A 10,784-nucleotide genomic window follows, 5' to 3' on the forward strand; every position below is an offset into this window, starting at 1 on the left:
GGCGGCGGCGGCGGCGCGGGGCCCCGCCATGGCCCACTTCGAGACGCAGTACCAGCGCCTGGAGAGCTCCTCCACCGAGTCTCCCCCCGGCGGCGGCGACCTGCTCGTCCACGTCCCCGAGGGCGCCAAGTGTGAGCGGCGGCACCGGCACCGGGGGTTGGGGCCTGGCCGGCGGCGGGGGGGGGGCGGCGGCCTGAATCTGCGCCTGAGGGGAGCTAGGGAGCGGGGTGGCGGAGGAGGCCTTGGGGACCGGCGGTGTCCGGGCTGCGGGAGGCAGATCCGGGCTGGTCCAGGTGGCCGGGGATGGGGGGGAGCAGCCAGGGACGGAGGGGAACGGCTGGGCACCGAGGGGAGCCGGGATGGGGACTGCGGGGCCGGTTTGGGGCCTCGGGGGGCCCGGGACAGGGCGCGAAGAGGTGGGGTTGTGCCTGTCGCAGCAGCAAGGCTGGGTGTGCTGGAGGGTCCCTCACCCTGCGCTGCTTCTTCCTTCAGCTCCGTGGCATCACATCGAGAACCTGGACCTCTTCTTCTCTCGCATATCCTTTCACAAGGCAGGGTTCAGGCGAGGGATGCACCCCGCCGCCTCCTGGACTCCCTGTGCTGGTGGAAACGCTGGATTTGGTGTAACTCAGAGCTGGGGCAGCGTCTGCCCCTTCCCGGAGAACACCACAGGGCTCCAGAGGGGCTGGGGGATGGCAGAACCCCCATGCCTGTGGGGTGCTGTCACTCAACACTGAGGGAACAGACAGGTTCTTTCAGGGGTCCTTGGCAGAGTGATGACGGTACTGAGTTGTGGTTACAATTAAAGCTTTATTTTCTTCACGGGATTTTATTATTAGGGTAGTGTAGCATTTATAATCAGAGTAGCATAGGATTTCTGTAAGCAGAATCAGTGTAGTACAATTTTATAAGTAGCATACTACAGAATTTTATAGCACGGCTTAGCTTATGGTTTCTAATCAACTGGAGTCTCTGCAGGTTGGGTCATATCTTAATACATAGTTTGCTGTATCAGTATAACAGTCATAATCTAGACTCAAAAATAATATAAAAGAATACAAGTCACTTGCTCAGTCCTTGGAGGAAGCAGACCATGGTGGGACCATGCCTGGCTACTGGGGCGTCCTGTGTCTCACTGTCCAGCAGCAGTTCTGGTCCGAGTTCCCACTTAGGACTTGTAACACCTTGATTTTGTGGACAGTGCTCTGGGTGCTGTTACACTTCCCTGTTCTGTGACAGGGTCATCACAGCCATCGGGTTGGCCAAGTGCATGGGACTCTTCAAGGCTGACACAGAAAAGAGTAATCAGCCTTGTGCCCAGGAATCTTGAGGCCGCTAGAGAAGGGAAGAAGAAATCTGGTTTGTCTGCTTGGCTCACAGGACCTTCAGGGCCTGATAATGAGGGAAAGCGAACTAATAGGTGACCCACACAGTCACAGAGAATGGCTGCCTGCCTTATACAGTGGCATGAGTTATGCTAACCACATTACGAGGGGTGAGGAGCAGGGGGTACCAGTCACAGATGCTAGGGGTATTAAATGCATTTTTGCCTGTCTCTGTGTTGTCCTGCCCTGCCCACCCTTGTGCGGCTGGAGGGCAGGCTGAGTTTCTGCTCTGTGCTGGGACAGAGCCCCCTCTGGGTGTTGGGTGGGGGAAGAAAGGAGCTTGAATGGAGCCAAGTCCACTTACCCCAGCTGTGCTTTACCTGGGCAGAGCGTGTTTCCCTGCAGTGGAGAACCAGCTTGCTGATGAGTAGGGGTGGGAGGGGTTTTCCATTGGTGGGGGAGGGAGACTTGGCTGGGGAGCTGTGAATGCTGGTGGGACAAAAGGCTCTCCATCCTCTGTCAGAGAGGAGTCTCCAGACTGTTTTCCTTGACTGTAGCTTTCACGTCTATAACCTGCATCAGAAAAATGGCTTCACCTGCATGCTCATTGGAGAGATCTTTGAGCTCATGTAAGTGCAGGTTCCCCCTCTGCTGTGGCTGTGACAGCTGCTGGTGAGCAGCCACAGGAGTCGACTGAGTGCCCTGCAGCTGGGTGGACAGGAGGGTTCCCAGTTGTCTTGTCTCCCCTTTGTTAGGATTTGCCATGCCCCAAACCTGCATTCCACTCTGAAGAACTGGTGCCCTTGAACTTTCCTGCTGCCATGACTGTGGGAATGCATCTCCATGACACATGACCCTGCCTGCTTCACGTTTTGGGGGGCAGAAGGGTGGTTCCCTCACGCCTGCTCCCTTTTTTCACAGGCAGTTCATCTTTGTGGTGGCATTCACCACCTTTCTTATCAGCTGTGTTGATTATGACATCCTCTTTGCCAACAAAGCAGTAAATCACAGCCAGCATCCCAGTGAGCCCATTAAGGTGACTCTGCCAGATGCCTTCCTGCCTCCAAATGTCTGCAGTGCAAGGTAAGGGCAGCGGAGGGCATGTTAGCCACCTCTCTTGCTTTCTCAGGTACTCAGGGTGCCTGCCTGCGCCTGTCTCCCACTACTTGCTTCTTCTTGCTTGCAGAATCCAGGCAAACAGCTTCCTCATCTGCATCCTGGTGATAGCTGGGGTTTTCTGGATCCATCGACTCGTCAAATTTATCTACAACATTTGCTGCTACTGGGAGATTCACTCTTTCTACATCAATGCCCTCAAAATCCCGATGGTAAGTAGCTGGGCCAAGGGCCATGTGCGGGGCCACTAAGGGATGCAGGAGGCATTTGCTGAGTGGCGAGAAGCAGCTCACCTTCACTCCTCTTTGGAGCCAGCTTCTCTGGGAGATCTGTACCTAGCGCTCTTCCCTCTGCTCCATAAGGATAGATCTCCTTTCAGCCTCTTCTCCAGCAGCCAATTTATTCCGTGTTAACCCCTCCCTGCCCAGCCTGCCTCTCTGCCTGCTGGCACACACCTCTGCCATCTGCCACCCAATATGTTTAGTCTGTGATGGCCTTTTCTGTGATACCTTTCAACAGAGAAGCCATAAGCGAGGATATCTCCTACCTCCCTGGGATGTGGACAACATCATCTTCCTTGTTTACTGGGGGGGAAACTGAGGCATGGAGGTACCTAGTTGGCAAAGACCACACTGGAGATCAGTGTGTCAAAGATGGGGTTTGAGGCTTGCACATATATCCCAGTCCAGGGTCCTTGCTCTGATGGACAACATCAAAAGGTGTGTGCACATCCTTTGAGGAGAGACCGTGTCTTGAGAGGTGGGGTGAGCCAGGACGCTTGGTTTGTCCCCAGCTTTTCCACAGGCTCCCTGTAGGACACTGCTTAAGTCCCTTCCCCTGTTTGTGCCTCCCTACTGACTCCAAATGGCAGCTCTGGGAGGACCCATGGGAGCCTGGAGCTGTGTTCGTGCCTCCAAGGCAGCTGGCATGTGAGTGGCTGGGAAATAGTCATCTGCGCTAATCTAGGGATAAAGGGCACTGGGGCAAGGTATGGGTTTTGCTTGCTGCAGGCTGAAGTGGTGCAGGGAGGTGCCTCGTGTCCTGGTGTTCCATGTGCTTAGTCAGCACCCCGAGGCACGTGCTGGGCTCTGCTGTTTGAGTGGGCTCAGCCCAGCTTCTGCCCCTCGACGCATCCTGCCCCTAACCTCGCTGCTTGCCCTCTTCCAGTCCACCCTGCCATACTACACCTGGCAGGAGGTGCAGGCCCGCATCGTGCAGATCCAGAAGGAGCACCAGATCTGCATCCACAAGAAGGAGCTGACAGAGCTGGACATCTACCACCGCATCCTCCGCTTCAAGAACTACATGGTGGCCATGGTGAACAAGTCGCTGCTGCCTATCCGTTTCCGCCTGCCCCTGCTGGGAGACACTGTCTTCTACACACGTGGGCTCAAGTACAACTTTGAGCTCATCTTCTTCTGGGGGCCTGGCTCCCTCTTTGAGAATGAGTGGAGCCTGAAGGCTGAGTACAAACGGGCCGGGAACCGCCTGGAGCTGGCTGAGAAGCTCAGCACTCGCATCCTCTGGATTGGCATTGCTAACTTCCTCCTCTGCCCCCTCATCCTCATCTGGCAGATCCTCTACGCCTTCTTCAGCTACACGGAGATCCTGAAACGGGAGCCGGGCAGCCTGGGTGCCCGCTGCTGGTCTCTCTACGGCCGCTGTTACCTCCGTCACTTCAATGAGCTGGACCATGAACTGCACTCACGCCTCAGCAAGGGGTACAAACCAGCTTCCAAGTACATGAACTGCTTTATCTCCCCGCTCCTCACCATCGTGGCCAAGAACGTGGCCTTCTTTGCTGGCTCCATCCTGGCTGTGCTCATCGCTCTCACCATCTATGATGAGGATGTGCTGGCGGTCGAGCATGTCCTGACCACGGTCACCCTGCTCGGGGTGGGCATCACAGTGTGCAGGTGAGGTGGGTCTGTGCTGCGTCTGTGCTCCTGACAGTGCTCTGGGGAGCAGTGGGGCTGACAACCATCCATGCAAGCATGCTCTTTGGTTGCAAGTGGATGTGAATCTGCCTGAGTGAAGGGCACAGCTGGGTAGAGTCAGGGGCCCACAGGAGAAGGGGTGGTCTTGGGTGCAGTGGTTGTATGATATGATTGGTGTTGCTGGAGCTATAAAGCAACACCCCAGGGCTGGCGGGAAGGTTTGGCTTAGGTGTGAAGGCTACAGGTGGAGCTGTGATATGGCCGGTCACCCTGCCCTCCCATGATGAGATCACCCAGGAACTGAGGTCTGATGCTGTGATGTTTCCCTGTCCTGTCCTACAGGTCTTTCATCCCCGACCAGCACCTGGTGTTTTGCCCAGAGCAACTGCTGCGCGTCATCCTGGCGCACATCCACTACATGCCTGACCACTGGCAGGGCAATGCCCACCGCTACGAGACCAGGGACGAGTTTGCCCAGCTCTTCCAGTACAAAGCGGTGAGCTTGGCTTGCATGGGGCTGGGATGGGGACTCGCCCCCATTCCTGCAGGAAGGAGAAGCTGCCAGAGAGCTGAGCAGCTACTGGCCTGGCAGAGGAACAAGGCAGCTTTCTTACAGACACCCTTCTTGAGAAGATGGAGGGCTGGAGCTGGAGGCTGGCTTTGGGATTGCAGGTTTTTTGACACCCTCAAGCTTGTGCTGAGCCTGTCATCTCTGTGCTCAGGTCTTCATCCTGGAGGAGCTCCTGAGTCCCATCATCACGCCCCTGATCCTCATCGTCTGCCTGCGGCCCAAGTCCTTGGACATCGTTGACTTCTTCCGCAACTTCACCGTGGAGGTGGTGGGTGTGGGCGACACCTGCTCCTTTGCCCAGATGGACGTGCGCCAGCATGGCCACCCAGCGGTAGGTCCTGTGGGTGGCAGAAGAGCAGCCTGGGTTCCCCACCAGCATGTCTGGTCCTTCAGATCCATGAGAGGCTGTAACTCATCACTCCTGGCAGCCCACAGCCCAGCCCAGCTACCTGCCTCTCTGCTGGGTGTCTGGGGCTGCCAACACAGGTCACCAGCCCCAGAAGGCTCTTGTGGCCCAGCTGTTATTATTAACCTGGTATTTTGTGAACCAGGCTTTGTCATTTCATTATTTGATGTCCTTGCCTGTCTTCACAACCAAGAGTTCTGTGTCCTCAGGAAAGAGAAATGGGGATATTTGGACATTTAGAAAGCATGACCACTAAGAACTGACTTAAAGAAGCTGGGCTGCTTGTGCCCAGGAGAGGGGTAGCCTCGGGGAGATGGGAGGCATTTTCCATTATGTAAAATCTAGTGCGGGAGGAGAGGGGATCCACATATTCCATGTGCCTGGGAATTTAGGTTATTTGTCACAAAAGACTCCCTAGTGACAGGGCCATGAACTAGGGAGGGGGTGGACTCACTGTGGCAGGAAGCTTTTAAGAACAGTCATTTGTTGACTGTAGTCGCTCCTGCTGCGAGCTGGAGAGTGCGGGATGAGGCTTTCAGCTCGGTATTTTGTGACTAGTCCCTGTCTCTGGTTTCCTTGCAGTGATGCATGTTCTGGGGTGGAGGTGGAAGATGGTGTGCTTGCTGCTTCTTCCCCAGGCTGTGAGGGCTGAACTATTATGGGGCTTTCGGTGTAGCGCCTGCTACACATGGAGCCGCAGCCCAGCTTATGCTGGGTGTTGCGGGCTTTGCCCAGACTGATGGCAGGATTCCCAGGCCTTGTAGGGGTGTAAAGCAGTTCCAGTTCCTCATTACCTGTCTGTGCTTCGCAGTGGATGTCAGCAGGAAAGACGGAGGCCTCCATTTACCAGCAGGCCGAGGATGGCAAGACGGAGCTGTCCCTCATGCACTTTGCCATCACCAACCCCAAGTGGCAGCCGCCCCGCGAGAGCACGGCCTTCATCGGCTTCCTGAAGGAGCGGGTGCACCGGGACAGCAGCGTGGCACTGGCTCAGCAGGCTGTGCTCCCCGAAAACGCCCTGTTTAGCTCCATCCAGTCCCTGCAGTCGGAGTCGGAGGTGCCCAGACTGGGGGGGCATGCGGGGTGTTCTTGGGGTGCTTGCTGGGTGCTGGCAAACTGATAATCAGGCCCTCTGGGCAATTTTGCCCTTGCCTGGGCTGTATCTGGAGCTGCAAATGTGATACATCAGCACTAGTTCGGGTGCTTCTAGTTTTCTAGAGAAAGCAGCAGGCTGTCCTGGGGCCCTGTGAGCTGGGAGAGGGGCTGAGAGAGCTGAGGTGCCTCAGTTCTCTGTCGCTGGTGGGGATCAGGCCTCCAAGCCTGCACAGGACAGTGATTCTCTCCCTTTCAACTCTGCAGCCTCACAGCCTGATTGCCAATGTGATAGCGGGCTCCTCAGCACTGGGCTTCCACATGGGCCGGGACGGACAGGTCTCTCGCCATCTCTCCGAAGTGGCCTCAGCCCTGCGCTCCTTCTCCCCGCTCCAGTCTGCCCAGCAGCCTCCCAGTGGCTTCCAGACGGTGGGAAGGGATGGAGAGGGAGCCCAGCCTCGCGGTGCCAGTGCCATGACAGCTTCTGGGTAAGCTGCAGGCTGGAGAGGGGCGGTCGGACACCTTGCAAATTCCTTAAACCCTTGTCCGATTGCCATCCTGTTCTCCTAGGTGCATGGTGGCATTTGTCTCTGCAGCCTGGGACAGCAAGGGACACATTCATAAGCAGAGTTAGGCCCAGGTGCTTAGGCTGGCCCCAAAGGACAGTGTGGGGTCTGGTGTTCTGTAGGTACCACTGTGGTGAGAAACCCATGGTAGGGAGGAGGCAGTGCCATAGCAGGGCTGGTCACCTTGTGCATCTGGGGAGATGCTATAGAGGGCCTGTTCCTACCCATCCAGGAGTCGATCTCTGCAAGGCTGACATTAGGGCGGATTGGGGCTGGGCGGTGTGGGGGACACCTGGGCAGCAAACACCTCTTGTGTGTTCCGTGGCAGTGCCGATGCGAGGACCGTGAGCTCGGGGAGCAGCGCCTGGGAGGGTCAGCTACAGAGCATGATCCTGTCGGAGTACGCCTCCACTGAGATGAGTCTCCATGCACTCTACATGCATGAGGTGAGCAGCCTGGAGGTGGGCCAGCCAGAGGGGTGTGGGGTCAGGGCAGGCAGGACTGGGGTACCCTGTCTAGAGTGACTGGGATACCAGTGTGAGTGTGAGCTGAGACCAGTGTGTGTACAGTGCTGTGGAGAAGGTGTGTTTGGGCATCTGGACTCTTGCACGCAGCTGACTCATTCATGTTTTGGCCTGCAGTTGCACAAGCAGCACGCCCAGCTGGAGCCTGAGCGGCACACTTGGCACCGTCGAGAGAGTGACGAGAGCGGGGAGAGCGCCCATGAGGAGCTGGACGCTCAGCGGGGTGCCCCCGTCCCCATCCCTCGCTCTGCCAGCTACCCCTTCTCCTCACCACGGCAGCCTGCCGAGGAGACAGCCACGCTGCAGACCGGCTTCCAGCGGCGATATGGTGGCATCACAGGTACGGGAGCCAGGGCAGAGGTCTGAGTTCCGGGTCAAAGCCCCATATCCGATGTCCTGTATGGACCGGCACGAGCAGTCTGCCTCCCCCTGAAGACTGACAGTCTCCCAAGCAGCTAATAATCTTCCTCCTTGCCTCTCCTGCAGACCCAGGCACAGTGCACAGAGCCCCATCACACTTCTCTCGCCTCCCTCTGGGAGGCTGGGCTGAGGACGGGCAGTCAGCGAGACACCCAGAGCCCGTGCCAGAGGAGAGCTCAGAAGATGAGCTTCCGCCGCAGATCCACAAGGTAGGGGTGAAGGCTGTGAGGGGAAATGTGTACTCAGGATGGTCCCGACAGGTGCCACATCCCCTCTCTGTCTTGCAGGTATAGCCTTGTAGACTGGGGATCTTGTGGGGGTTGCAGACTGGGAGCCGCCTGGGCAGCAGGATGTGGCATCAGCCTGATTCTTCTCCCGTCCTGAGTGGACAGGATAGTCCCGGGCTCCATTTTGTTGCCATCAATTGCCGAAGACACAAAACTGCCAGGCCAGCGGCTTTGCGGTGGCACCTTGTGTCCAGCCGTGTGTCAAGTCAACGCCACTCTGACTCTTGTGGGGTGAATGCGTGTGTGAGTACATACATGTGTCTGTGTTCACATCTGTGTCGTCCGTGTTGGAGGATCGCTGCAGAGCCTGCGAAAGCTGACGTGACAGGACTAGCAGTGGGGAGCTGTGGACTGGCTTGGAGGTGGCAGCAGCAGCTGCTGTTCGAAGGGATGTGAGATGGCACCAGCTCCAGATGTCCGCCCAGAGCTGGGATCTGCCTCCAAAACAAAGGCAGGAGCTGTTGAGGGGGGATCTAGCTCAGCCTGTGGCACCACACCTGCCCTGCCTGCAGCGCTGAGGAGGTGCCCAGGACCATGGTTACCCTCCCGGAGAGGACCAATGTTGCGCCCCTCAGCCTGGAGCAGGACAGCAGTGGGCAGTCACCCACCCCTCTGCCCAAGCGCCCTGCAGAGGGATGGACCCCGGCTGCTGCTGTTGTGGGGGTATGGGTGGGATCTAGAGCTGGTGGGAACAGCTCTGGCCAGGATCCAGGGATGCTGCAGCTCTTCCCTAACTCTCACGACAGCTGGCCCTTCCCCTGCACACAAGGAAGAGTCAGTGGGGTGAAAGTCCTGGGTCCCTGACGTCCTGCCCAGCTGGCAGCCTCTGTGCTGTACCTCTGGGCTAGGGCAGCATACTCCCCACTGCGCAGCACCAGTGGGATGTGGGCTGCTAGCGAGCCCTCCTGCAGTGCCAAAGAGACTCCAGCGTGGGGTAACCCGGCGTCTCCCAGAAGTGCTCGCAGCCCCCTCGGAGCCCACCCTGAAGGTCTTGTGCTCTGTGTATTGGTTCTCTTCCCCCAGGCATGATAAAAGGCTGTGGTGCATTGGGTCTGTCCTGATGCGGCCGTTTCTGTGGTATCGGGCCTTTCTTGTTCCCCAAGCAAAGGCTTCAGTGTGTCTCGCATCTCACGCAGAGGCTCCCAGCTCCTTCTCTCCTGAAACCATCCTTTTGCTTGCAGCATGGCTTCAGCTGCTGTGGAGACCATATACCATGCAGCTGGCTCGTGCCTGATGGGGCAAGGAGGGGTGCCCTGAACCCAGAAGGGAGAGGCAAGCCCCAGCCCAGCCTTTGGGTGGTGGTGGTAGATCAGGATCCCAGCTGTGCAGCCTGGCCTCAGACAAGACCTTCTTACCATCATTTCGGTTTCCCTCTCTTCTCTTCCAGCGGCAGCTTGTGAAGATCTGCATCCTGGCTAACCCCCGCCAGGGTTTCTCTCCCCTCTCTCCCTTCCTCCCCTTGCCTCTGGCAGGGGCTGCTTGCTTTTGCCATGACCTCTGTGAACACCGCAGGCCCTCCTCTGCTGTCCCTGGAGTCCAGGGCTGCCTCTCTTCCTCCGCCAGGGTTATTGTCCTCTGCCCTTTGAGCCTGGGCTGGGTGCATGCTGGGCCACCTGCTCCCAGGGGTACATGCACCAAGGGCATGAGCAGGGTCGGGGTGCTCTCGCAGGGGCAGGCCCTTTTGGGGTGGTGGGCTCCCTGCTGCGATGGGGAGGGATGGTCTGGAGCTGCGACTGCTTTGGGGTCTGTAAGAGACCAAACAGAGCGTGCTAAAGCAGAGCTTGGGATGGGGATCAGCTCTTCGCTGCTGGGGCCAGGACTGAGCTGGGCAGGGGGTCTGTGGACCTGGGTGCTGCTGGAGTCCTCCCAAGGAAGAGCAGCTGCAATGACTGTGCAGCAGCTCTGGTTCTTGGGGCTGTCATGGCACGTGAAAGGAAACTGAAAGCAAATCTCCCAGAAACCCAAGCTTTCCAGTAGCTTTCCCTGCCACTCCGGCTGCCACTGTGTGCAGGGGTGAGCCTCCCTGTGGCTGCGGGATGCTGTGCCTAGGCTTCCCAGTGGACTTGCTGATAGCTAAGCTGGGGCAGGGGGAAAAGTCTGGACCTTTCCCTGGGCTGGCAGGAGGGAGAGGCCGGGCAAGAGCAGGCCCGAGTCCTTGCCGCATGTTGTGCTTGTGTCGGTGTCCCATGTGCATGGCGAGCCGCTTTTCCTCATCTCCTCCAGGGGCGTGCGGGCATGGGGGTCCCTGGGGAGCGCGGTATCACACACACCCCAGTGCACACCCCAGTGCCCTCGCTGTACAGCTGCATAGCTGTCTAATAAAGATGGGCTGTATCATCCCTGCCCGCGTCCGAGTCTCCCTTCACCCCGCGGTGCCGAACAGCCTGCCTGGACCCGGCCACGGTGCCCGAGACCGAAGAGGCCGGACGAGCTGGTGCCTGCGATGGCGGCAGGAGGCTGCGAGGTGCCTGCCTACTGCTCCTGCTGGGCTGGCAGCTCCACGGAGCTCAGTCCCGGCCGGCGGGGGGCCGCGGGGGGGG

At 58.2% G+C, this 10,784-nt stretch overlaps 1 protein-coding gene across 1 annotated transcript; it reads left to right on the forward strand.

Moving 5' to 3' along the window:
- Window positions 1-6: 6 nt before the first annotated feature.
- ATG9A (autophagy related 9A) lies at window positions 7-10,408 on the forward strand. The gene is made up of 14 exons (XM_010568018.1): window positions 7-131; window positions 493-536; window positions 1,890-1,954; window positions 2,247-2,408; window positions 2,512-2,653; window positions 3,609-4,357; window positions 4,721-4,874; window positions 5,101-5,280; window positions 6,167-6,412; window positions 6,715-6,935; window positions 7,342-7,459; window positions 7,655-7,877; window positions 8,024-8,166; window positions 8,245-10,408. Exons 1-14 carry the CDS (start codon window positions 29-31, stop codon window positions 8,248-8,250), a joined length of 2,556 nt encoding a protein of 851 aa, XP_010566320.1. The 5' UTR covers window positions 7-28; the 3' UTR covers window positions 8,251-10,408.
- The last annotated feature ends 376 nt before the right edge of the window (window positions 10,409-10,784 follow it).

Source organism: Haliaeetus leucocephalus, unplaced genomic scaffold (genome assembly GCF_000737465.1).
Source record: "Haliaeetus leucocephalus isolate CR32 unplaced genomic scaffold, Haliaeetus_leucocephalus-4.0 Scaffold1, whole genome shotgun sequence".
NCBI classification, from domain to species: Eukaryota; Metazoa; Chordata; class Aves; order Accipitriformes; family Accipitridae; genus Haliaeetus; species Haliaeetus leucocephalus.

Coding starts and splice junctions, on each gene's coding strand:
- ATG9A (XM_010568018.1), top strand. CDS start 29: ATGGCCCACTTCGAGACGCAGTACCAGCGCCTGGAGAGCTCCTCCACC. Junction 1,955..2,246: donor GGAGAGATCTTTGAGCTCAT/GTAAGTGCAGGT, acceptor CTTTTTTCACAG/GCAGTTCATCTTTGTGGTGG. Junction 4,358..4,720: donor GTGGGCATCACAGTGTGCAG/GTGAGGTGGGTC, acceptor CCTGTCCTACAG/GTCTTTCATCCCCGACCAGC.